General features: G+C 49.5%; 1 protein-coding gene across 3 annotated transcripts in view; it reads right to left on the bottom strand.

The window, feature by feature from the left end:
- SKP1 (S-phase kinase associated protein 1) overlaps positions 1 to 27,676 on the bottom strand; it is a 141,731-nt gene that overhangs the window by 74,975 nt on the left and 39,080 nt on the right. For all 3 annotated transcript variants that reach the window (XR_015297555.1, XM_086931526.1, XM_086931527.1), the window contains exon 3: positions 3,668 to 3,741. Coding sequence is in view for 2 of the 3 variants with exons in the window: in XM_086931526.1 (XP_086787652.1) it covers positions 3,668 to 3,741 (74 nt within the window). In the remaining variant the exon portion in view is untranslated. The remainder of the gene's footprint in view (positions 1 to 3,667; positions 3,742 to 27,676) is intronic.

Raw genomic sequence — 27,676 nt, 5'->3', positions numbered from 1 at the left:
TCGTATACCAGTGTCCTCCCAAACCGGGGGATGCTAGCAATCATATGAGCACAAGGTCCTGATGAATCGCCCTTAGGGCGTGAAACATGTTGACCGTTTCCACAACAAGGGTTGAATTAAAGGTTTGGTCTCATTGTTCACCACTCCTTAATACCCCTTTATTATTTTTTAATAAAGCAGTGAGCCTGATCATTAAAAACCTTTTCCACTTAGGACTCCACTGACTTTTTTTTAAACACCCCACCACGCTCACTATTGCACCCCTTATAGGCCCCTCACACCCACACACCCGTTGGCTCGGAATAGAAGATCTCCGCTAAAGTGCAGCTTGACTCGCTGCCCGACGGGCATTGCACCGCCAGCCTGCCGTAGGAGCAGGATACCAATGATGACGCTGGACGGTTATTGGCTGGGACAACAGTTGTGGTCCTGCCGTGAGCCTGTGTGAGGTATCCTTACATTCTGAAGAGGGTCTACACCCATGCACTAAACCCCCACCTTTTTTTATTGAGAGTGAGAGAAGAGAGGCTGAGAAAAAAAGTTTTTGTCTTGGCTCTCCCCTGGGGAACTCTGTACAACACTGTTGGTTGCTGCCCCTTTCAGCTATGTCAGGCTTCCTCTGTGAGCCAGTTTCACCATTACTATATCAAATTGAGGCGATATTCCAGCAATGCCAGCCCTTGCAACCCAAGTAACAGTCCAACAAGGATCCTTAGCTGCAGGGGTTGGGGTGACAGTAAGGGTTGTCAAGGACCGATACAGTCCTCTTCCTCCTAATTCCTTGCCCGGCACTGGCCACTGTGGCGACAGACTCCTCCTTTCTCAGCTGGGGAAGTGATCTTGATATCTTCGAGATCAGAGCGTTGTGGTCCCTCAAGAAGCAAAACTACCACATGAACCAGCTTGAGCTTCAGGTGATGTGTGGTGCTCTCAAAGCATTCTTGTTTTCAAACTTGGTCAAATAATTCAAGTCCTGACTGACAACACAACAGACGTGGTACAACAAGCAGGGTTGCCTAGGCTTACGCCGCTGTGGGGAGGCCCTAAACTGATCTGGGGCACAATTTTACGTGGTCTGTCTCTGTGTACATCACCAGCGCACTGATGGAATGTGCAGGCGGATGACCAGAGTCCACTCGGGGGTAATTCAGTCCATCTTTGCTGTCTGGCACCGCTTCAAGGACATATTCTCCTACCATGAAAACATTCATTATGCTTTGCCCCCACAGAGACGAGCTCAGGTAGGCAGGTCCTCCAACTTAACTCAAAACTGTGGCAACTTGAGCTCATTTGCCCTGCCGGGGGAGGTGCTGGATAATCCTTTTGTCCGATACCACCCCTCCAATCAGACTGTGGTAAACTTAATTTCTTAGTTCGCAGAGGAAATTAATACGCTAAATCGCATTTGTCAGACATTTTGCGCTTTGGGCTGCCTCTGCCCCAGCAAGGCTTTGTCCTAGATTATTTGCAAGACCTTTAAGATTTTGTTTTCCAGATGAGGTATTGTTGATCAAACATATTTTAATGCACTTTTTAAAAGGGGTGGACCCATTTGTTTTCTCTCTTCACTGTGAATCGTGCTACAGTGGATCGTTAACATGGCACTAACTAAACTATTCTGGTGGAATCATCTTTTCAGCCACAGGACACTTGTCCTTTGGGGCTACTGTCTCTAAAACGGTCTTATTTACATTATCTCAGTATGTTGTGTTAGTAACCTGCAAGCAATATTCGTAGTGACTTCTTGCATCTCCCCCCCCCCCCCCACCCCACCCAATACACTATCCTGCAGACTAAGATTTCCTTTCTCAAGTGGAAAATCAATTTCATGCAGGTCAATCATCAACTTGCTGATACGCGATCCACCCCCTAGTCCCATGGAGAAGAAACCACACCATTTGGATCCCAATAGGACTTTACATTGAGAGACCCTTTGAGTTTCAGGATGCTGAATAACTTTTTTCTGTGCTACATTGGCTCCAGGAAGGGCAAAGATTGACAGTTTTTTGGATCCGTTTTATGCACTGAGATCTGCTATGATTTCGCCATGAAGAGACCCCTACTCTTCAATCCTTCGGATGGCTCCATGGCCTATTCCATCACAGGAAAAGCCACGTCTTTAGGGTGTTCTCTGGGTGTTCCTATGTTGGATACTTGCAGATCTGCAACAAAGGGTTCCGTACACTTTTACCAGGCATTAATGTCAACTCCAAAGTCCTGAGACTGCAATTTTGCTAGCTGCGTTTCAGGATTTCTTGTTTTGACCACCTCCTCAGACCCTCCGGCTAGAAGGTACAGCTTGGGTATGGATTTAAGAAGTGAGGAATCTGAAGGAAAAAGTATACACCAAGAGAACAAGTTATCATCCTTTGGTAAGAAACTTATTGTTGGATACTCAATGTGTAGATTCCTCTCTGAAACCACCTATCTATCCATTATGTGTTGTCTTTTGATTTTTCTTTTTAATAGGGTCTAAAGTTAGCTCTTGCATTTCATTTGCCAATACTATCAGCCTTGCTCTGAAGATATGAAAACAGAGATATGGAAGGGACATGAATGTGCCGGTGCATCACTCCAAAGAGGTCCTAACGTCATGTCCTTCAATGGTTACAGAACTGAACTGTAGCACCGTCTATCAGTGCAGGATATTATTTACAATTAACCATTGCAACTATTCCCTGACCCAGGATGGAAATTCAAAAAGGTGCAAATCTATTGGTATCTATCAGAAGCATAAAGGCAGGCATTGCTCTGGATACATGGTATTCTTTTGGTTTTCACCTCTGCTCAACGGATTTATTTAAGTAAATCAAGAATGGCTAGCCTTTCTCAAACAAAGGAAGGAAATAATGATGCTCAGTTGTTAATATATCTACACAACTATGATAGAGATTGTACCTCAAACTGAGAAGGTGCAATGTTTTTTTAGTCCACTACATCTGGAAAGTGAAGGTCCTATAAAGTAACTGGCTATTCAGAAGGAATGTTGATGGCTGGACAACACCAATGGGAAGTAAGTCACCTCGGATACTGCCAACAGGGGGTTAGTCCAAGAAATGGCCATATGCCAATCAACTACAAATTCATGAATAGGTTTTGCATTTATCAACAGCATCAGAGCAGGTGAGAGCATGCTCCACGACACATTAATGTTTGGCTTTCAGCAATGCCCTGTTTACGTATGCTGCAAAACTTCCGCTTTGCAATTAGAATTATCTGGTCTTCAAACCAAGGTATGAAATATTTTAGATACAGTTTTTTGGCAACATTATGCCATTTAAACAAAACAGGAGTCTTGCTGGACTAATTAAACTACTGAAGTTATCAAGATTATACAACAGTTACTGACAGGTTCACTCAGCCTTTCATGCTTCAGAGATGATAAACTAAGCACCACAGATTAGGTTAAAAAAAAGCGACTGACATCGGTAAATGCAGCGACTAATCTTCACGAATACATGAATCATAAGTGTGCACACTTAGTGATTTAGGTTTACTTAAACTTCATAATGTGATGACACATTGCCCATTTCACCAATAATTAGTCCCTAATCCTTTGACCTACGCCCAAAAGAAGCAGAAAATCATGCAAGTAGAGTCCCTGGTAAAATGTTTACCACAAAACTGGAGCTACTTTGGAACACTCAAACAAATGCAGGCATCTTACCTTTTTAAGTATAGCTGCATTAACATTTGGAAGGGGCACAGGATCATCATCACCTTCATCATCCATTCCCAAATCTAAATAAACAGAGGTCATTAGTATCTTTAAGAAATAAACCCAGCATACTGCTAATAAATAATCTTGTGGCGTGGGCTATCAATGTTCAGGAACAATGAACAAGTGTCATATGCGTCAACGAGAAATTTAGTAGCCAATGACCAACATCTCCCAAAGCTCCACGATTTTGGAATACAAACTGCTGCCAACATTCCCTCACCCTACTGGTATCGTTCATAGGTTATCATGAAACGTACCCTCGTTCATATCTTTTTATTACCTTTTTTTTTTTTAGAAAATTAAGTTTTGCTGTCCGCATTTCACAAATATAGTTCTCAATCGAAACAGTCTCCATTTGCTAATCCATTTTATTTCACAGCTACTTTTCAACTGTAGTGGTTACATATTCATGAAATGCCTATGTACTAAAAATCATGTTAATTCAAAAGACAAAATCACATTTCAAAGCTGAGCAAGCGCCACTTCAAATGTGTCTTCATAGGCCCATACTTTTGAAAAGAAAAGTATGCAGTACCAGAGGACAGTTCAACAGACAGACCAAACGAGTCTACAATCTCTGCATTGCACCAGCAAAATAGGTTGGACAAACACTGCAGAGATTCAGAAGCTGTAAGATACCATTCATCTCCTGAGCAAAAGCCAAGATACCAGTGTACTTTGTGTTTCACTCATGCAAAGCTATACGAAAAGGCAGGGCAAATACAGCAAAACAAACATGAGGGATAGGTCTCCAATGGCACTCAGGTCATTTTCTCAAGGCTGATTTAGTTTCATTAGCAAGTCGATTTGAGAAGCAAGTGCTAATATTGGGCATACAATCAGGTTTTTAAATTTGTACCAAACTACATTATTATTCAGTACTTTACCTGGAATATTCACCTTACAGGCCTCTTCGACACACAAGCTGATGGGGTGCTTCCTCAAGATCTGGCAATTCCAACATGCAATAAACATGGAGGGACCCCATAAGAGGCATTCACTTCTGTATACTAGCTGCGCGGGGCTAGGTTCTGAACTCCATGAGATGGAGGTATATATACCCACTGCTCCGCATCCAGTGCTACCTTGGAGCACACCTAGTTTGGGTGTAATAACAGATGATAGCTAGATGGTAACAAACCACCAACTTGCTGCCTTGAGTGAGGGGAGAAAGGGGCTCAAATACATCCAATTAACATAACCAGAGTATAACTGGATGTTTACCACCAACAAGCATCCGGAGACCCTAAACTTTGTGGAGGTGCCAATGTCACAATGACCTGGACTGTGGAAAGATGCATCAGCATTTTTTGACTTCCTCGAAACTTTCATGTAGGACACAAGATTTTAGTGGCCGGTTAATATAAATAGGCTTGCGGCACCATATCAGATCACCATTTACTTCAGGGGACCTCTCCACCAATACAGACAATGTATTTATTTACGAGATCTTGTAAAGCACATGGCTACCTAAGCATAGGCTTCCGAGCGCTAATTAGAGACCTGAGGGACGATGTACTGATTCATGAAACCAGGTAAGTTGTTAATTGCTTCCTGAAGCTGAGCAAATTATAATCAACTCTTAGGCTAATCAAGAGGAAATTCCAACGCCTGGGTGGCAGATAAGCAAAGAATCGCCCTCCGCTTCTGGTCCTTTTTTAGGTCTCGGACTAGGCAGCGCATGCGCTGTCTCGTCAGAGAGATGCTGTATACACTATAGTAAGGGAAGCTCCACCCACTTTTCGCCCATCTTTTTGATTGGCTTTAATCACAAATACTGCATTGTGATTGGTGCTTGGTTTCTTATCGGCCCAAATACTTAAAAACTGTTTTATTTCCCTACCTCTCCCGGTTCCCTCCCATAGTCAGTGACTTCTTAGAGTGCCACCCTCTCTTGTTCGTGCCTTCTTTCAGGCGTGCACTGCCGTTTAAAAAGCAATCTGTCTCGTGAAAATACGAGTCCGATTGCATTTTCAATGCTTGTTTGCAATTTCATTGGCGGGTGATGTGGCACTCTGTCTCGCATAGGTCCGATTCCTTACATCGGACCCATGCGTGACAAAACTCCAGGCCGGGTTCGCTAAGGAGAGGAGCAGCGCTGCAGCCGGAGGGTCGCCTAGCAACCAGGACTCCTGCGCTCTCATCACCACTTTACAGAGCGGAGGGCTGCCCGGAAGGAAGTCTTGTCCCTGCTGCCTCATTACCGACTTGCGCCCCATTATTTCCAGCCCCTCCCCGGTTTCTCTCCTGCCTGTCACTTTCCTCCTTCGTAGGAAGACGAGCGTCAACATGACCGAGTGCGTGCCGGTGCACAGCTCAGATCATGTGGCAGAAATTGTGGGCAGACAAGGTGAGTAGGCTAGAGCTAACCACAAGTAAAGGAATGGCCCCATGTGCGTGGGCAGGATGAGGCATTAGCCCAGGTTTACAACAGGGACAGCCTAGCAATGGTTATAACTGGCGCGCACCAGGCCCCATAACTCCTACGAATGGTGCGTGTGAAGGGGTTTGTGGTGTTAGCAGTGTTTTCAGTGAGAGTAAAACGTGCACATCATCAGGAGATACGAGGTGAAATGTTACATGTTCCGGTTTCTGCCGCAAATCAGGTTGGGCAACATGGACGTTTAAGGAATGCAAGACAGCTGTCAACTGAGTCAGGTCACGGAGACGGCTTTCTGTGGTTTTTGTACGGCAGCAGTAAGCGTCCTGTGGAATTGTAGCTCACTACCTGAAAGCATTAAACTACAAGTCCCAACATGCTTCTTGTCGGCTAAAACGCCAAGATTGACTGGAAGCCAACCAGAGACACAAGATCATTTAACAGTTCGGTGAAATCTGCAGCTGAATAAGTACTCAAGTACCCAATCGCGCATGCCTTAATGCTCCTGTTAGAACGCGATTGCCACATTCATTGTGGGTTGTTAGATGAAGCGCTGAGAAGGTGGCGGAAGGGGCTGCTCGTGACGCCGGTTTGTGCGCCGCAGTACGGCTCAATCTCACAAGTACCACACCTCGCGCCAGGGCTCCCTCTCACGAGTACCACTCCTCGCGGCAGGGTTCACAGCCCTTCCCGAACACCTGTTTCCATGAGCCCAGCTGCGCCACACGTGAGGTAAAACCAGTCAGGCGTGCGCACCACTTACATCAGTCACTGCTGCTTTTGCGCGCGCACTGCCCCTGTCCCCGGTGCCGCAAAGAAGGTGAGTCGCTTAGTGTTTAAAAAAAACAACTTGCATCCAAGATACAAGAGTTACGCTTTCACTAGATCTCTTAGCAGCCGTCCGCTGCCCACCTGTTTGCACTGCGTTGTGTGACTGAGAGCAGATAAAGGTGTGCCTGTCTGGTGTGTGAGAGCAGATGAGGGGTGGTGAGGCGGCAGAGGAGCGCTGCGGCTCGGACATTTCCTCTTTCAGCGCTTAGCAGAGCCGTAGGCATCTCGGTTATCACTCCAGAATCCAGACCCTGTTATTTTACTCTCTGAAACTGGCACAGGCACAAGGAAAGTATCATGGAACAAACGACTCCCATCCAAGCATCATGTTTGGCCAAACAAGGCATTAATGCTCAAAGCTGCGACGCATTAAAAGGCCACGCGAAATATGTGTGCAAATGTGGTGGAAGCTAGTTTATTTCCATCTATCTAAAAGCAGCGTTAATTTTATTTACGTATATACTGAGCATTTATTTTTTACATCTACTTGGAAGCAACACTTGCTCGGTCTGTCTGTAAGATATAATGTCACCAGTTCTTTAAATTTACATTGAGTGGGCTTTGAACCCAGCCAGAAGAGTCAACTCTCGCGCCTATTGCTATTGGTTGTTTGGTGTATCATTCTGCCTCCCACGGAGTGCTTGTATTGCCGTGTGTGAGGAACTATTCTACATCTCAAAAGTACACAGAAACAGGCAGGACACACCAAATTCTTGATCTCACAAGTGTCCGTTATGCAGAAAGCAATGCCTTTGCTTTTCTGTTTTTATTGTAGCAGGCATAAATGTATTAAGTCAGGACTCAAAATATAAACCGGTCCTGTTGGCTTTGCCAATAAAAGAATGGATAGAAGGCCGCTTGGTTTTTAGCTCTGGCTTCAAAGAGCCTTCATTTATTTTGTAACGTCATAAATTGAAACCAAAAATATAAACCCACATACATAGAGCCAGTCCTTTTCATCCACTGGCCTGTTCACAATGGCATACAGCATCAGGCATCAGCCTACTTAAGCCACAGGTTTGCCTGCATTCCAGCGGCATTTTCAGTCATCACGTGCACATCCATTTAATGGATAAAAACATGCACTTCAGCCGCTTGCTGGTGGCCGATTCTTTATTTTGCCAATGCCCTTTCTTTCCATTTGTTAACCTTTTTTAATCCTTACAGTGTATTTATGTAGGTCTTGAGGTGACATTAATTTAAAGCTAATAGTACATCTTCATTGTGCAAATAAGGATGTTGTTTTCCTCTACCCACCAATCCATGTTTTTTGGGCCAACATTCTACGAATTACATCTACAATTACGTGAAGACGCATTGACCGAGATGCAATGGTTGCGGTCTTGGGTTTTGTTTAAAGGCTTTCCAACAGCTTCAAAAGACTTACTGCGATTGCACTGCCCTTGCCAAGGCGCAGAGTTGCAATCCGTTGCTGCATGTTTCCTATGCCAGCTGAGAAAGACAGGGCTAAAGATAGGGTTACAAGCAATGATGAAGCTACAGGCATCGCGGCTCACAGATACACAGGGCACATTGAGGGCGTATCTGTTACAATATAATGATGCTGAGAGGCCTGGGCAAGATGGTACATCAACAAATCATAGCAAGACATCTTCAAAAGCGAACCGTCAGGAACTTAAGCGAAAACATGAGTCTGATACGCCTAAATACTAGTTCATTCATACCTTGCTCCCATATATCTCCACCCCCGGCCATTGGTGGAGTGGACAGACTGCCAGTATATTGCGGACATGATCCCTGATGGCTTGCCATAACTGTATATGTACCTATTGGAAATTGTGTTTTGCCAGTTAACACTTGTGCTCGCCTTTTTTTCCTTTTGTATAATGCATCCCTTTTCGTTGTGAAAATAAAGCGAACTAAAAGTGCCAGAATATAAAGAAGAAAACCTGCAGTGTTTGTGCTGCTTAAGTATGGAATCTGGATTTGTGGTGGCTGTAATTTATTATCTAGGAGTAAAGTATTTCTTGAGTTTTTCCCCCCACTAACTAATTTAGGTTCTAAAATAAAATTCATATTTTTTTTTGTTTAAATCTTTTTATGGAGTTTCAGAGAAAAAAAAAACAAACCTAGGACAAGAGGACATTACAATAATTTGAGGGGGTCCCCGTTGTCAAACGTCTTCCCCTCCCTTCCGCTGGGGCAAGTCTCATCGATGCTTCATAGAATGTGTCCTTGAATGAGAGTGAGGGCCCCGACCTGGTTTGCATTGTCCCGAAACAATACCTCCAACAACCAACAGTACCCATCCCCTCCACCCTCCTCCCCGTTTCCCTCCCGCGTTCCCCCTCCCCGGTGTGGTAGGTAAATGTCTGCTAGGCATTTTGAGGCATGTAGAAAGTATGAGGTTCAGGCTGGGGATCTTGCATCCTTCCTAAAGTCGTCTGGTAGGCGGAGCACCCCGAGGTATTTCAGGCACGTGATTTCAGCAAATTCATCTGATAGGAGAGAGACCAGGGGCTGCCATGTGTCTAGGAATGTGTCACGCGTCTGGGTGAGGGAGGCTTGTATCTTTTCCATACCCATGATGTACCAGAGTCTATGGAGCCACCCAGTGTGTGTGGGTTTCCTTTGAGTGCCCCATAATGACAGGAATTGGCGAGTGGCAGCCCCCATGGCCAGCCCCATCTGTCTCCCCCTGAGCGATTTGAGGGGAAACGTGATGGCGTTGGGGAGACCGAGAAGCATGTACGCTGGTAATCGGGGGATCTCCGTCTCAAAGTGTTTATCAATGCACTTCGCACCCTTTCCCAGTACTCCTGCACCTCCGTACATTCCCATAGTATATGAGTGAGTGTCCTTGTGTGGCCACATCCCCTCCAACATGTCGGGTCCCTGCGCGGATTGCTCTGATGCAATCGTGACGGTGTAAGGTGCAAGTAGCAATTTTCACCGCCGATTCTTTGCTGGCTACATTCCGGGCGGTGTGATGGGCCCTGAAGTATATGTCCCGCCATTCTTGGTCCGTGAAGGAGCGTCCCAATTCTCGTTCCCATCGGTTCTGTCCCGCCGACCGTGCAACCTGGGGGGGAGGGGGGGAAGGGGAGCATCTCATAGATATCTGTGATCGCCTGTTTATCCGTCGTTTTCGTGTGTAGCCACTTTTCGTAGGTTGTAAGATGTCTGCTTACATGAGACAGCACTTCTTTCACTGTGAACCTATGTCTGATCTGAAAGTATTGAAAGCGATGGATCCGTGGGAGCGTATAATAATCTTGTAGGGTATGCATTTGCAGGAAGCCCTCAGGATCAAAGAGGTCGCCGGCCGCCTTGCATTCCGATGCTCGCCATTGCGGAAACGACCCGGGGGTCATTCCCGGTGGGAAGGCCGGATTATCAAATAGAGGCGACATCAGGGACGGAAAAGTGGTGAGGCCACTCGGGACCGCCACCTTGTCCTACACCTGCATCACTGTTCTCGTGATGGGTGATTTTTTTAAGGTACGAAGGCCTGTCCGTCCGTTTCAGGAATGGGACCTTCCCCAGTGACATCTGGCCCATAGCTCGGTCCTGAAATAACCATCTCTTTTCCGATTCGGAAATATCGGAGGAGATCAGGGACCCCTAGGCCGCCTTCCGACGTAGCCCGCGTGTTCAGGTCTCTACGTAGTCGCGGGCGTTTGCCGGCCAGACAAATTGTTTGATGCTATCTTGCAATTTTTTGAGCACACCTATTGGAGGGGTTACCGGAATGGTCTGGAACAGGTATAAGACTTTCGGTAAGAGTCATTTTGACTGCTGCCACCCGTCCCAACCATGAGAGTGGTGCCGGTGCCACCTTGCCAGGTCACTTTGTAGGACAGCTAATAGAGTCGTATAGTTTCTCTCGACGGTCTGGGTCGTGCTTGGAGTCAGGGAGAAGCCTAGGAAGGGCAGCGACATCTGGGACAGAAGACCTCCGTACAGTCGCTGGCTTCGCGCCGTCGCGCGTGCATTCCACCCCAGGGGCAAGATCAGTGATTTTGACGTTCATCTTGAACCCTGATACTCTCCCGAAGTCATCCATTTCTGTGAGGAAGGCCGGTACCGATGTCGAGGGGTCTTCCAGAGCAGCAAGGACGTTGTCTGAGTAAAGACTTATGGTCTGCGGTTCTCCGCCAAACCGAACCCCTACTATGGACCGATTGTCTTGAACCCTTTGCGCAAGTGGTTCGATGTATAACGCAACTAGTAGGGGCGAGAGTGGACCCCCTGTCTGGTGCCTCTCTGAATATATAATGGCTTCAAGCGCACCCCATTGACACTGATCGTGGCCTGCGGGGCAGCGTAGCAACTAGCGACCCACGTGCGAAACTGGTCGCCCATCCCGAACCGTGCCAGGACGGTGTCGAGGTATCCCCAGTCCACCCGGTCAAACACCTTTTCGGCATCCACCGACAGGAGGACTGCGTCAGAATCGTTGAAGTGGGCTTTGTCAATGACGTGGAGCAGGCGCTTGGTGTTGTCCGCGCACTGCCTGTTTGGGATGAATCCTGCTTGGTCCGGTTCAATGATGCCCGGCAAACATGGGCCCAAGCACGCCGCCAGCACGCCTGTGAATAGCTTCAGTTCAAGGTTGAGTAACGAGATGGGCCTGTAAGCCTTGCATTGAGACGGTTCTTTGCCCGGCTTGGGGATGACCACGATGTCAGCCTTCAACATGTCTCGACGGATGGAGCCCCTGCCCTGGAAGGAATTAAATAGCCTAGTCAATATTGGCGCCAGCAAGGGGCAGAAAGCTTTATAAAAGCTCGCTGAGAAGCCATCAGGGCCTGGGGCCTTGCGCGGTTTGAGGCGCGCGATCGCGGAGATGATCTTGTCCATCCTGATGGGTGCGTCAAGGGAATCCCTGGTGGCCTCGTCGAGAGGTGTGATTGCCGTCTCATTGAGATAGGATTCAGCCATTGTTTGCCCGGTAGGCGGTTCCGCCGCGTATAAAGAGGCATAGAACGCCCGGAAGGCCTCCGCTATCTGGTCGTCCTCTTGAGTGACATGCCCCTCTCGGGTTCGAATGGAGGAGATCTTCGCGCGCAGGGTCTTAGCTTTGAGGCTGCTCGCAAGCAAGCACCCTGTTTTATTGCCACCTACGTAGTAAGTGTGGCGCAGTCGCAAGGCTGCGTATTCCGCTCGGTCTAGGTCTAAACTTGCGAGTTGGGGCCTAACTGATTTGAGCTGGCGCCAAACCCGGGGAGCCCCAGTTCGATTATGAGCCTGTTCTAGCAAGAGTGCTTGGATGGACAGGGATTACCGCTTGTCCCTCCTCTCTTTGGCTTCCGCGGCGGCTACAGCGATTAATTTCCCTCTTACTACCGCTTTATGTGCTCCCCATACCGCGGTCAGGGTGACCTCCGGGGTATCGTTCACCTGTAGGTACTCAGTAATGCGGTCATGGAGTCGTTGCATTACTCCTTTATGTTGTAGAAGCGCTGTATTGAGGCGCCATCTACCTTTCCGTAGCGCGACACTAGGAACCCGTAAGTGTGTCATGAGTGCATCGTGATCAGACAGTGCTGCTGGAAGTACCTCTGCGTCATCCACCAGGGGGGTCATGTCAGTGTTACCGAAAAAATGGTCAATTCGGGTGTAAATGTGGTGTACGTGAGAGTAAAAGGTGTAGCCCGGTGTGGTGTTTGCCATAGGTCTACAAATCCCCTATCTGATAACCATTGGCTCCCCTCCGCTGAGATTGCTCCTGCGAACCCATGGCGATGGCCTGATCTGTCCATGTTGGGGTCCATCACTAGATTTGTGTCTCCGCCCACCAGCACCGATGTTGTATTAGGTGTTAACGCGTCTGCCAGGGCCCCTTTGAGAAATGGTTCTTGTTTGGAGTTTGGAGCGTAAAGTGAGCCCACGACCATGGTCATCCCACTAATTTGAATGTTGTAAGCCAAGTATCTCCCTTTAATTTCGGCCACTTTATCCCCAACTTTCCCTTTGAAAGGACGTGCCACCAGTAGGGCCACCCACGCTTTTTTCTCTAGTGTTGAGGAATAATATTGGAACGGGAAGGCCTTCGATCGCATTCTGTGCCAGTCTTTGGATAGCAGATGAGTTTCTTGGAGTAGGCACACTTCTGCGCCGGAGTTTTCTAAATAAGACAGGACAGCCCTGCGTTTAACGGGGTTGTGGAGCCCCTTTACATTCAAGGTGAGGATCTTCAACGTGGAGTCCACCATAAGTGGGACATATAAGTAGTGCAATTTGCGTTAGAGGTTCGCCGCCCCCTTAGACCTGGGCACTTTGCCTCTACTGAACCACAACGGGAGGGTCCCTGAACTCTTGTAGGTAACCTCCCCTGAACGCCTTTCCTCCCTCCCCCACCTCCTTCCCTCCCCAAAACCAACTTTCTCAGCTCCCCCCCAAACCCTCCTCCCCAATTGCAGTCGCTAGCCCCCCCCCCCCCCAACTCCCTCACCCACCCCGCAATATTCCCCTGAACAACCCCCCATAACTTTTCCCATAGACTCGGGCCAAACTGGACAAAGTCCAGGTCCGTAGAGTGTCAAAGTAGATGAGGACATGGTGGCGGCCAAACCTTCGGCCCCAAGAACCCATCTCCCCGGTGAGGCAATTGCATGAGGGCAAACCCTTGTACAGGAGCACCTTACTGTTTAGCCGCTGTGTTGTCCGCCACCTCTTGCACAGCCGCCTCTCGCTCTTGGGCCGTCACAAGGGGGTCCGGTTTCCGGAAGTATTTAGGAGAATGTAGTCTCCGGACGGTCAGCCAACCGTCTCTGGATAGTCTTGCCAGCCCCTCCGGCGATCGGTGTGGGGAAGTCCCCCTCGAGTCGCTCCCTCCGGTAGGTCAATGTCCAGCACCGTGCACGTGTCCCGAAGAGACCAGAGTTGGTGACTCCCTTGTTTCTTAGGAAGTCCGTGGCGACCTTCAAGGCTCTTCGTTTCTGCAGGGTGATGGCAGATAGATCCTGGAAAAGGGCCACTGGGTCTCCCCGGAAGGTGATCGGTTGTCGCACTCGGGCCTCCCTCAAGATGCGCTCCTTCAGCGGGAAGTCCGGGAGAAAGGCCAGTATATCTGGAGGGAAGGCTTGTGCCCGGCGCGCCGGGCCGACCCTGTGTACGCGGTCAATCCAGATTTCGAATTCACCTGGTTCGCCGATCTCCCGGAAAAGCTCTTGTAGGTAGGTGACAATACTGTTTCCTTCCGATTTCAATGGAACTCCCCGGACCCTTAAGTTGTTCCTCCGGGAACGATTCTCGAGATCCTCAGAGTGTGCTTGGAGATCCACTTGTTGGTCTTGGAGGCAGAGGATTTCTTGTTGGAGTCGTTCCACTTCCATGCTGCGGGTTTGGACCGCCTCTTCCACCGCCGCCACGCGCTCCCCCAGACTGTCCATGTCCCTGCGCAGTTCTCGCTGCTCACCCGCTAGCTCTTGCTTCAAGGACTGGAAGTCATCCCTCAGGGTGTTAAAGAGGGAGGCCAGGAAGGCCTTCGTGATGGGCACGGATTCGTCGTCCGGGCCCGTGGTGGCAACCGGTGTCTTAGGAGGAGACTGCGCCGGGGCTTTCTCTGCTTTCAGGGCAGTTTTGTGGAGCAGGTCCGATATATTGCGGTTGCCTTTGCGTCCCGCGGTGGCCATGTTGTCGACGTTGTAGAGTCAATGCCGGGCAGGGGGTCTCCTTCCAGGCTCCAAGCGGCGCCCCCACCAATTTAGGAGCTAGTTCCAATTTTGCCTAGTTGCCGACGCAGGAGCCTGGGAGCGCTGAGTCCTTTCTTGTCGGCGGTGTGGGTCCTTCTCGTAGAGTGGCCCGGTCCCCACAGGGGGGGGATTTGCTTTGCGTGAGGGGGTGTAGGCCCCAGTCCTCTAGGCCTGTCGCTGTGGTGGCTCAGTGGTATAATTGCTGGTGTTGGCCCCCGTCCCGGGAGCAACCAGGCCAGTCAGCTATCAGACCATCATCGGTGTCCCGGGTCCAGGGCCCAGCGCAGGCTTGGAAGGCAAACCCCTCACCTTCCGGCCACAGGAGCGTCTCTCCGTCCGTCAGGCGCAGGTATTCCACAGCACGGCCTGCCCGGGCCTCCGTATAGATCCAGTCTCTCCCTGCTGCCTCTCCTCCGGTTCGTCTCCTTTTCCCTTGCTTCTGCTCCGGTCAGGACGCCAGCTACAGGGGGTCTCCTCCGCCACCTGCACTAAGGGCCACAGTCCCCGGCGTGCGCTCGTCCGCCTGTTACTGGCGTGAGATTCAGGGTCCGGTCGCTGCCTTCCACAGAGTCTGGTGCGGCCTGGTGCTGGTGTGGTCCCCCGTCTAGTGGGCACCGGAGTGTTTCTTTACCGGCCCGCCCTCGGTGTTCGGGGTCCAGGGCCCGGTGCAAACAAGGGGGCACGCTCCTCACTCTCCGGCTACATGGGTGTGTCTGCTCCCACTAGGCGCAGGCATACAGCAGCTTGGTTGGTTGGTTGGGCCTCCTAGCTGACCTCGGCCTTTCCTGCTGCCCTGCCGCTGGATCGCCTCACTTCCCAGTCACCTCACCAGTTAGCTCGCCGGCCACAGGGGGGTCTCCTCCTGTGCCCGCACCTCAAGCCTCTGTCCCCCGATATGTGTCCGCTCGCCCGCCCTGGGCGTGAGAGTCAGGGCCCGGTCACTGCCCCTCGCGGACCAAGCCGGAAGCCGGGGGCTCAATTACTGCAGCAGCCCGCTTGGGTCCATCCGGTCGCTGCCGCGACCCAGCCAGGCCGCGATTCTGACGTGTGGAGCTGCAGCCACTCAGCCGCCGCTCCGGGGGTCCTCACCGGCAGCTCACCGCTCTCGGCTTCCGTGTGTGGTGCGAGTCACCTGCCGCACCAGGCCCCAAAGCTTAGGGAGCTCCCCGGGCGCCGAGCTCACGCTGCAGCCATCCCGCAGTTTTGCGCCGGCAAAGGCTGGATCATGGCCTCTTCGTCCCAGCCGGCGGCGTCTGTCAAGTCGGCCCGCTGATAGCGCCGGGATCAACGCTACTTCTTTGGCGCTTTTATTTGGAGGAAATGTTGGGGTTTTGTCTGCAATTGAAAGGGCGGTAAGGGGTTTAGGGCCGGGGAGCCTCGGAAAACGCGTCCAGTCAGGCCGCCATCTTAGCCACGCCCCAAAATTCATATTTTTGAAGAAAAAAAAATCTAAATATGGTTTCTATGCCTGCACTACGTGCTTTTCTATTAAAATTATGTCAGTGGTTAATTTTTATATTTTAACTATTTTTTCCAAGCCGATGACCACCAAGTTTAACTAGGAACATCTTTTCATTTTTTAGCCTCTACATGTGGCGTAAGCTTCCGAAAAAAAACTTTAGTCTGGAGTGGTGACCAATGTTTGTCTGAAAGGAAAGATGTCATGCCATCATTTCATGTCTACTATGCCTATCTAAATTATTTCCATCTAGGTTACTTGTAGGGAAAATACGCTTGTGGAGATATCCTGAAATGTTGGCTTAGTTTCAACAGTCCACCCCTGAAATTTCAGATCTGGCTCGGAGAGCTTATTTTCAGGCCAGCTATAAGGCACAGTCTTATTTAGATCCATAAAGGTGTCAGGGAGTTTTATATAAACACATTCTGGCCTCCTGACCTTTATTTCATTAGATTTATAATAGAACGGGATAAAAAAGAAACATGGACAAGATGAAACGCAGATCACCTCCTCATCTAATTCCTTATAAAGTAAGAGTAAACTGACGCCTCTTTAAAATGGGTCTTATCTTATGTGCCATTTGTAAAGCGCACTGTCGCCGAAGCTTCCTGGCGCTAAAGACAGAGTGGGTGAGGAGGAAGCGCGAGAAGCGGGAAGCCTAGCTGAGGGGGGGAAAAGATACGTTTTTAGCAGTTTCCTGATTTTAAGAAGAGATGTAGAAGATTTGATTGAAAGGGGAAGGAGGTTCCAAAGCACAGGAGCCAGGTAGGAAAAACGGCGGCCGCCGAGTTTTTTAGTTTTGTTTTTGGGGATGACTAGCAAATCACGATGGGCTGATCGGAGGTTGCGTGACGGACAGTGAGGATGGATGAGGGATTTGAGGAGCACAGGGCTGGGGCAGTGAAGAGCTTTGAAGGTGAGACAAGCCACCTTGAAGGTGGACCTCTGGTCTATCGGAAGCCAATGGAGGCTACGGAGCAGAGGCTTGGCTGATTGCCATCTAGGGGATCCATGGATCAAGCGAGCCGCTTGATTCTGGACGACTTGGAGGCGGTGCAACAAATTGAGGGAGACCGTGATAAATTGAGTTGGAAAAGTCCAGACGGGAAAGCACAAGTGAAGTGACAGTTTGAGTGAGTGCTTCAGGGGGGAGAAGATGACGGACTTTGCCAATCCACCGAAGTTGGTACATGCAGGAGGATACTACGGCTCCAACTTGGGCTTTGAGGGAAAGTTCGGCGTCAATGATTATGCCCAGACTTTTTACAGTTTTAGCTGGAATAGGGGGGAGAGCCGAGCTCTGGAGGCCAGTACTGTGGACCCCAAAGGGCATGGCGGAGTCCAGGGAGGAGGAGCTCAGTCTTGCCGGGGTTCAGTTTTAATTGATTCTGGTTCATCCAGAGTTGGATATGAATCATAACTTCGTGGAACGTTTTGATGGCATGAGGTGAGTTGAGAGGGAGGATGAGTTGCAAGTCTTCGGCGTAGTTAAAGACTGTGATATCCCATTTCAGAAGAGATTGAATTAGTGGCCGGAGATATAAATTGAAAAGAAGCGGGGAGAGGGAGGAGCCCTGGGGGACACCACAGGAGGTGGGGGACTTGTTGGCAGTGTAAGGACCCATGCGGACCGCCTGTGTTCTTCCAGTAAGGAAGGACTTGATCCACTCATGAGCTGTGCCTTGGATGGCCGCCTGCTCGACACGGTGGAGGAGGATGTTGTGATCCACCGTGTTGAACACGGCCGACAAATCCAGAAGGACGAGGGCCTGGGGCGTCCCGCGTCCGCATTGCTCCGGAGTGTGTCAAGGACTGCCAGGATGACGGCCTCTGTCGAGTGGGCAGGTCGGAAGCCCGCCTGATTAGGCTCCAGATGGCAGGAGGATTCAATTAAGTTTGACAAGCACCGAGTAACATGGGCCTCCAAAAGTTTGGAAAAGTAGGGAAGGAGGGAAATGGGGTGATAATTTGACAGCTCTGCAGGGTCGGCGCCAGGTTTTTTAAGGAGGGGTAGTAAGATGGCCTCCTTGAAAGAGGTAGGGAAGATGCCACTGCAAAGGGATCTGTAAGTAAATTTAGAATATCTTCTGGTAGGTTGAGACATATATTCCGCAGAACGGATGGTGGACAACAGTCATTGGGGGAGCCGGATTTAACACGGGTGGCAAGTTCCGCTAGGGAGGTGGAATCCAGAGCGGGGAGGGTGGAGAGGGTCAGGGGGTTTGTAGAGGAGATATCCTGTGGGGATGACTGGGGAAGGGGGGGGGGGGGATATAGACATTTTAATTTTTATGATCTTTTCCAGAAAGAACGAATTAAGATTATCGCAGGCCCCCTGGGTAGGGGTCTGAGTCGGGAGGGTTCTATCATCGGTAGTTAGCTCATTCAGAACTCTGAACACCTCCTTGGATTTGTCTACTGCCGATGAAATCCTTTTAGAAAAGTGATCCATTTTAGCAGATCTGATGGCTGCTTTACATGCGGTCAGATAGGATTGTCTGGCTAGGTCTGAGTAATTGCATCTCCAGGTGCGTTCCAACTGACGCGTTTTCAATTTGTGGGCCTTGAGATCATCCGAAAACCACCTATGAGAATTGCGGTGCCTGGTGCAGGGGAATTTGACTAGGGGAGCAAATAGATCGCTGGCCGATTCCAGCCAGGAGCCTAGGTTTTGTTCTAATTCGTCGATATCATCGGAGGGATGAGGACCTATGCGAGAGTCGGCAAGAGCAGAGATTGTCTTCATACAATCAAATGAGAATGAAAAGGTCGTAAGGCTTTACGGATTGTGCAAGTTATGTGCCTAACAGCAGAATGGGAAGGTATTTCAGAGAACGTTCTTTTATTGCACCAGATATTACAATAGGTTATTCCCTGAATATTGTAAAAAGAATTGGCAATTTGGACCCTTCCATCATCAATCAATGGAAGAATTTAATCCATTTTGAAGGCCTGCGTATCTCCTTGTTACACTGGAGAAAATAGGTAGCTGTAACCACGTTAAATGATTATGGAATCATAAGACAAATACAGTTCGGCAATATGGAACCTTTACAAATGTTTCAAGACCTAGCACCGTCTCCTCCTTCCCGTATAAACCACGTTTTTTCCATTTTATCGCTCTAGAAAGGTGTTTGAGGCATTATACTTTACTGTTCATTTTGTATTATCTCCCACGAGTATGGCCTTTGTATCCTGCCATGAGCCACTATAGGTTCCCACCCAATAACTGCTCCTCCCCTCACTGTCCCCTATGACAGCAGATCTATTGCATGGGCACGTCACACCAAATATAATCTGCATACCCAATCAACGCTTCGTCAACCCCTCCCACTCTCATTTAATGTGATTAGAGATGCAAGCGCAAGCATACATGATAAGCAGAAATATATTTTCATTACACGTGGTTGAATATATGAGAACAATGGGCTTGGAGGTACCGCATCTGCTGGCAGCCCGCATCACACACATTTCTCTGCAACACACTTCGAAGCATCAGCCTCTTTTGCTTTTATACTGCATTGCCACGACGAACTAAGTATGCATTGCAACGTGGGGGGCGGTGGGGGGGGGTGAGGGGCTAGGAGCCGCCCCTTGCTTCAACTTTGAAATGCTGGGCAGACGTGCTTAGGTATTTTGCTAGATTCGCTTAAGCACACCATTGACATTTACCTTCAGGGTTTGTATGCCCCGTTTTACGTTACGTTGTGTTAGTGTTGTCACTTGCAGCGATGGGAGGGGCAATGCGTGGTGCAAGCTGTAGTGGGCTCCTGACGAGGGCCCTGACACTTCTTGTTTTTAGGTCGAGCTGGTGTAACAATGCGAAGCATTGCGTCCAGCGAAGTATCTATTGTTGCCCACTTCCTGGGAATCTGAGACGGGGGATGTGCACGCGCAAGCCCTCGGTGATTTCACCTTGTGGGCGCGCACGCCCAGCCCAGCGCTGTGCACATCTCCTATCCCACATTCTCAGCAAGTGACTAACACACAAACACAGCCACACGCATGCACACACACACACACGCAACAGCCACACTCACGCATGCATGCATGCATGCACACACACACACACACCCGTGCACACCCCCCCACTCCCCACCACTTACTGGGCTCTTTTGTCGCTGGCTTCATCACTCCGTCGCATCACCAGATTTCTCTCCTCCTGCTCTCTCCCGGGAACACCCGCACTCCTGGAATCCCTGCTTTCTTCTGGGCTCTCCACTACCCACACCCCTCTGCCTCCAAGGTGCCGCGCTCCGGACGAGCTACATCACCGCGAGCCTGGCACAGACGCGGGGCATCTCCCGGAACCTCGCAGGCTCCAAAGAACTTTCCTGCCTATCAAAGCAGAGCCCACCTCTCTCGCCTGCGTGCCAGGTCTCGCTCGTAGCATACGCACGCCTTCCATCTTTTGGTAGTTCACACTCCACTCTGTGCCTTATTCACGCGAAAAACTTAACTATGTGAGTCACAAAGTGAGAGGATCCATTTGCTTTTCGGTAATTGACATCAGCTAGCACAATATGTTTGTAACCGTCGTAGGCAGCGCTGAAGTGATCAATCAAAACAAACTGAAGACGTAGATATGACCCAGCACACTGGAATTGATAAGAGGATGGTTTCGGTTCCAGAAACTATAACATCGAAACCTAGATAATCCTGGTCGAACTCTAACCAGATAATGTCTGTGCTCTGCTGCCTGCGTGTTTTGCCTTGCACAGTTTACTCACGGGAAATAGCAGCGTTTTGGCTCATGTGATGAAGCACATTAATGTCACCCTAATTTCTTCTATCTTGGAATCCTGTAGTTGACTGTGACAGGCTGCTTTTTTCCGATCGCAAAACGAAATATGGTGACCTGATTAAAAGCCTTACGCAGTTTTCTGGGTTTCTAACATGCATTTTACTCTCGGCCTTTCTCGAAAGTGCTAGCTACCAGGGCCAATTAGGCAGACGCCTAGGGAATAATATACAGTATGAGTTAGCTCTTCATTTGGAAAAATAAGGAATAACTCTGTAGCCTCTTAATACCGCACGTTTGTAAAGTTTCAGTTACCAGCTGATGGTTACACAACAGTTTTAATTGTTTAGGTCGGAGGCCTAAAAGGCTGCGCTTGCGCAGACTTAGGCTGGAGATTTAATGACTCCTAGTGCGCTGTAGGTCCCGCCTCCCTGCCCTCTCTCTCCTTCATTGGCTGGCTTCCTAAACGGAGGCCAGCCATTGGAGGAGAGATCAGTCACTCCGTTGTAGCCCCGTCCTTTTCGGATTTGGGGGCGTAATTTTTGATGTTCTTTAGACAGTGACGTTGTCCGTCATTCAGAACATCAAAACCACGCCCCCAATTCCGAAAAATTTCAGAAGCGCCGGCCGCCATTAAGCTGTTGTTGTAGATGCGGTAGGTCGCATGCTCCCGCTGTCCATCTCCACAGAACTATATTAAACTAACACTTGCAGATCTACGGAGCCCTCTGGAGTAACCCCTTTAAGAACATCTCTCTTGCGTGCATATGCACATTTCCACCGCTTGACCCTTCTACCTCACAGCACTCCCCTCGGCCAGCAGCACACGCGGCACCTCTTCCCCGGCACAAATCGTTGCGGCCGCCGTTTTGTTTTTGCCGTTTTATTCTTGTCTTGGCCTGCGGCATCATCCTCCCTGTGTGTGCGCGCTCTCCTGTCCTACCACAGCCTCTTTCCCGCAATACTTCACGTCCAGAAGTAAACCGAGCCGGGCAGCGCGCAGGCCCCGCTGGCCCCAGGCGAGGAGGAAACAAGCTGACGGCGCAGCTCGAGCTCCGTGAATTCAGAGTGAAACCAGCTGCGCCCCCTCAAATTAATTGTCGGCTTCTTTTAAAAGGCGCCCGATGGGTCTAATTAACGTGGCCGTGTCACGGCGGTGAGGAAGGGAGGGGGGGACGGGGATGAAACAGGCCTGCCGTGTGAGGCCGACACTCCTCTCAGACACGCAGGGGTCCCCGAGCTCAAGAGGCGCCCGGAAGCACACAGAGTGCATAAGGCGCGTTGCAGTCATGACATTGAAAGGTGTGTTTTTGTGTGCAATGTTTCCACAGACACTGATGAGCATTTCACGCATTCCAGAAGTAAACCGAGCCGGGCAGCACGCAGGCCCCGCTGGCCCCAGGCGAGGAGGAAACAAGCTGATGGCGCAGCTCGAGCTCCGTGAATTCAGAGTGAAACCAGCTGCGCCCCCTCCTCCACTGGTCCCCTGAGGTGACAAACAGGACTTCTGTCTAGTCCCGACGTCTAATTGAAGCGCTTGTCTGAGTTTTCCCATGCTCTCGGCAGGATGCTACTTTTGAGTTGTGTTGGGAATAACTCGCTGCCGTTAGAAGTCACCGATAACCTTCCCACACCAGTCTCCCAAATGAACTTCCCCGAGCGGGCCATAAAAGAGCTGTGAGTTTTCATGAGCTCATGATTGAGAATTGGCTTATCTCCCTGGAGATCCATCTTCTGCTCACTATTCATAGTCCTTGCATCCGGTTACTTAGCAGGCTCCCAAGGGCCGGGCACTAACGATGCTGTGTTCTATTTGCTTCATTTTTCTCGAGGTTTTTTTCTTTTGTGTCGTGTACACACACTGCAGTTGGTTTTTAATACTGGAAAGGTTTCATTGTTCTGGCTTGCTATGTGGCACGGTGGCCACATTTCTACTGAATAGGTATAATGGTGGTTTTAGGAAAGGCTTTGGAGTTACTGTATCTTGGCAGTTTTCCAAAAATTGTTCCTTTTTGATAAGGATGCATATCCAAAACACAGTTTGCATCTTAGATTAGTATACGTGTAATTTAGGATACTGATGGCTAAAGTTTGATTATAAACAGTTGTGGCTTATAGATTCTTTGTCCACATTGGATTTGCAAATGTCTTGATTTTTAGTGTTGTTCATTTACTAAGTGCATGATAAAGAGACTGAATTCTAGCAGAATGAGCCCTTGCAGCTGCCCCAATGGAACCTTGCAGAAATGCTGCTGGTATTTTGCTGGGTACCAAGTCTGCACTGTGTGTGCTGGAGAACAAGTTAGGCTCACAGCCACTGCAGCAGCAGAGTTATGCATGTATGGTTCAGAATAAATAGAGTAACCAGTTGTGCAATTCTCATTGTCGGTAATATTTTCTACAGCTGGCATCATAACTGTCTGTAGAAAAAATGGACTGATCCTAATGAACATAAAAATGCGTGTCAAAATGTGGACATGTTGCCAGTCTCCCAAAACTTGCATACGTCTTGTTGTTTTTAGTCTAATTTCATATCCTTTCTGTATGATAAAAATGGTCGACCTTCTTAGGTTCATAATGTTAGTGTCTGATGCAGTTGTTGTATAGTGGAAGGAGGAGTGTTAGAGTTAAGTTACGTGTATATATCAACTTGACAAAGCAAGAATAATATTTTGCTACACCCTAACACCACCCCACCCCCAACACTTTAGCTTGACTTGTGCCAATAGGAGTACTGGCCAATAATTTGGTGTTTGATTTCTTCACAATTGAGAGACGATTTTTTTCCCCACTCTTTGCATTTGTGTGTGGCTGTGTAGCTCTGTGTGTGTGTGTGTGTGTGTGTGGCTGTGTGGATAGCTTTTTTTGTAGGTGGCTCTATGTGTGGGTGGCTCTGTCTGTGTGAGGGTGGCTCTATGTGAATGACTGACTGTGTGGGTGGCTCTGTATGTGTGTGTGGGTGGCTCTGTGTGGGTGTAAATGCAATAGGTCATGCATTTGCGAGTGATTAAGCTATTGGCATTGTAAATGACAATGCCATTTATTTCACGATTACGCTATTGCCAATGAAAAATGACAATGCCATTTATTTATGATTTTAAAAAAAAAGTCATGAGCAATGCCAATAGCTCTACCTTTAATAATGCCGAGACCATTGCATTGTAAATGCTTGTTTTTGATATGTGATGCGCCAATATTTCGTAATTACCACACCAGATAAGCGATTGCGGTGCAAAAGTGAGCCGTCATTTGGTTACGCTGCGTTTTCACCCATTTTTCGGAAAAAGCTTTGTTCGGTGTATTTTTCTGCACCGCACCCTATTCATTTCCATCAATGTGCCCTAACGACACATACTTTACACCTCTTTGAATACCACGCTTTTTGAACGGCCAATATTTTCTAGTCTGCTTGCCAAGATGTGAGATGTCTCATACATTCAACACAGAACCTTCCATGAGTTCTGACGGACGCTTTTTGCTCCTTGGTAGAAATATTTTCAGCGGTCTACAGAATACAAATGTTTGGTCACTAGTAATCACCACTTAAAGCAAATCATGTCATGTTATACCTATATTCTGGTTGTGCTGTTGCTGCTACCCATAGAAAGGTCACGGTCCATGAATTTGTTTATCAGTAACATCACTATGCGCTACCACAGCATCACTGAACGCCACCCATCACCACTCGTCGCAACCACAACATCACTCAGCGCCACCACAGCATCAATCTGTGCAACCATTGAACAACAACTGGTTCAAATATGTTCTCTCAATGTTGCAAGCTTTATTACAAATGTCACAAAAAGGTATTAATATTTAACTTCTGTTCTTGGATTTTCGTCACAGTAAAATACACTGAACATAATCTTCACAAAAGTTACTTACAAAAGTTTAAGCTATTGCCATTATAAATTCCAATAACTTATTTCAGTGTTAATTATTAAAAAATTAAAAGCCATTTTATTTGTAATATCAATACATCTAAGTCACGTAAATACAACACAGATTGCATTACAAATGCTATAGGTGTCACATTTGCAAAAGTTACAACTATTGGCATTGTAAATGACAAAGCTATTTATTTCGCTATTTTCAAAACCAACACAAATAAAAAATTGGGGGGCGCTAGAGGGCGCCGAGCAAGATGGCCGCACTTGCGTGAGGCTCCGCCGAGACCATCTAATATTTGCCTATTTATCCTGCAAAACCTGAACCTTGAGCCCTGTCTCTGAGCGGCGCACCCCCCGTTGACAGTGGGGAGTCCCTGGTGCGTTTACCTGCTGGGCAGCGCCTGCGGCGGGCGCCTCCTGGGCCGGGCGGTCCTCCACCGGAATCCCGCCTGCGGGACCTCGGCCTGCTCGGTGGACCCGTCCTGCTGCAGTCCGGGCTGACTATCCCCCTACTGCCTGCGAGGAAAGCCTGGGGGACGCTGTGCCGGGTGCCTATGGTGGTGGTGCCAGGCGTGGATACCTCTGAGCGGAACCAGAACGACGATCGGCCTGGTCTCGGCCCTGCTGGTTGCGGTGAGCGGGGCGCTACGCAAGCCCGGGGCTGCGGAGGTGGCGCCGGGCCGCGCTAGGCCGCGCCGCGTGAGCTGCGACCGGCTAGGGGCACGGGGTGACGGCCTGCGGAGTGGTGGAGTGACTCGGGCAGATTGCACTGGATGAGGTTGCCTTCTCACCGCGTGGAGCAGACGGGCAGAGCGCTGCTGTATACCAGAGGAATTATTCTACGCCCGCCATTTTGTGCCCTCCTTGACGGACCGGTGGCAGGGAGGAAGGTGCCACCTTGGGATCCCTATCGGTGGCGCGGGGGCTGCCAGGTGGACGGTGCGCAGTCTGAGGTCCTGGCACTGTATCTGCTCATTTGACTGTGGGCGCTGCTGGGCTGCCATAAGCCGAGAACACCGGGAGGTTGCCAACAGTACGCTTTGGCGCGCTTTCGCCTGCCGGGGATAGTCGTTGAAGCGGGGGCCTACTCCTTGGAGTGGGACGGCTGATGACTGCCCCGTCTTGGCTGGGGACCACGTGCCGGCTATATCCCGGGATTGGGCTGCACTGCTCGCCACCATGGGCCGGCCGGAGAGGAATCAGCCGAAGATCACGTTTGAGGCCAAGAAGACGGCGCTCATGTCTTCCCGGGGCCACCTGACACTGAGCAAGGTGGGGCGGTTGGGGGCACCCCGAATTTGGAATCTACGCTAGTGGCTATGCAAAAGACTCTCCAATCTATTGAAGGTACCATGGAATCGGTTAATCACCGCCTGGACCAAATGGCGACGCAGTTCGACCGCCAAAACGAGCGGATGGGGGAAGGGGAGCAGAGGGTGTCCGCCACAGAAGATGGCCTTGCCACGGTCTCAAATAAGGTTTTCAACATGGAGAGGGTGCTGACAGTCATACAGGCAAAAAATGAGGAGTTGGAAGGGAGGTCCAGAAGGAATAATGTCCGCGTCACGGGCCTACCGGAATCCACGAATGTTGGTCGCATGGAGGACTATATGGAGCGAATGCTTATAGACATTTTTGGGGCGGACCAGTTATCTCGAGTATTCATTGTAGAGCGTGCTCATCGCTCCCTGGCAAAACGCCCGCCACCCGGGGCGACTCCGCGACCGATAGTGGCCAGGATCTTGAACTATAGAGACCGGGACACCATTCTGCGACTCGCAAGGGAGAAAGGCTCCATTGAATATCAGGGTAACAAGCTTCAGTTCTATCCTGACTTTACCATGGCGGTGCTGACAGCGCGCAAGGAATTTGCCGCAGTGAAGCAACTTCTGCGGGCTGAAGATGTTCCCTACGCCATGTTATACCCTGCTCGCCTTCGGATAGGACCTCCGTCGGACAACAAGATATTCTCCTCTCCTAAAGCGGCTATGGACTACGCCAAAAAACAGAAAAAGCGCAAAAAGGCAACTAATGGGCCTCAGGAAGGCGAGGAAGAGCGGCAGGATGAAGAAGCTTAAATCACTGCATGTACTACACTGAGGGGGGGGAACGGTTGAGCAGCTCTGCATTGAGCCTGTTTTGAATTTGTACACTTGGTGGCTGTGCCCGCTCCTACAGTACTCTGGGGTTGGATTTGCCTTGTACAGCCCCCGCAACTGCTGCTGTGGGACGAACAACGAGGTCTGCGTTCATTTTTCCTAGTCACACCATGTGAGCTGCAGTACTGACCATATATTCTGTGGGGGCTGTGGGGGGGTCTGGCTCGATGCTGTGGGTGGGGGTGGGCATATGAGCCTACCGAGATGAGACTTGGGGCTGGGTGCTTTGCTGTTCCATGACAATCTCACTTGGTGTCATATAACCATGTGCTGCTGCTTGGTTGAGTTATTGCTTTTCTCAGTTCACGAACAAGAGGGTGCTGAGGGTTGAGTTTTTGATCATGGAGTATGGTCTTGCTCTCGTCAGTTTTCTGGCGGGAGTTGTGCGCCGCTGCGCCCCTGGATATGGGAGATCCCCACACATGGTTGTTTGCATTGTTGGGGGTTGCACTGGGGGGGGGCATGGGATGGCTTTGGCAAATTGGGTCTGCTGAAGTGGGTGGTGGGTTGGGGGAAGGGTTTTTGGAGTTTGTTGGGGAGTGGTTGTTTATCCTGGTCGGTGGTTGGGGCTCTGAATTACCTGTGGGAAGTACTGACTTGTCGGTATTTGTATGCTGTTACTTGCAAGTACGCTCATGAACATTCTAGATCGCTGGGTGGCGACTGTTGGGTTGGTGGGCGGGAACTGGGGGAGGCCTATCGGTTGCTGGGCTGTCTGAGAGTTTGGCGATATGGATAGGGGGGGCAAACTCACTTGTGTCACATGGAATGTGCGGGGTCTCAATAGGCCGCAAAAGACGTGGCAGATGCTTGCTTTTCTAAATAGGCATGGTG

The sequence above is a fragment of the Lissotriton vulgaris genome, chromosome 7 (genome assembly GCF_964263255.1).
Source record: "Lissotriton vulgaris chromosome 7, aLisVul1.2, whole genome shotgun sequence".
Lineage (NCBI taxonomy): Eukaryota > Metazoa > Chordata > Amphibia > Caudata > Salamandridae > Lissotriton > Lissotriton vulgaris.
This window is presented reverse-complemented; position numbering and strand designations above follow the sequence as displayed.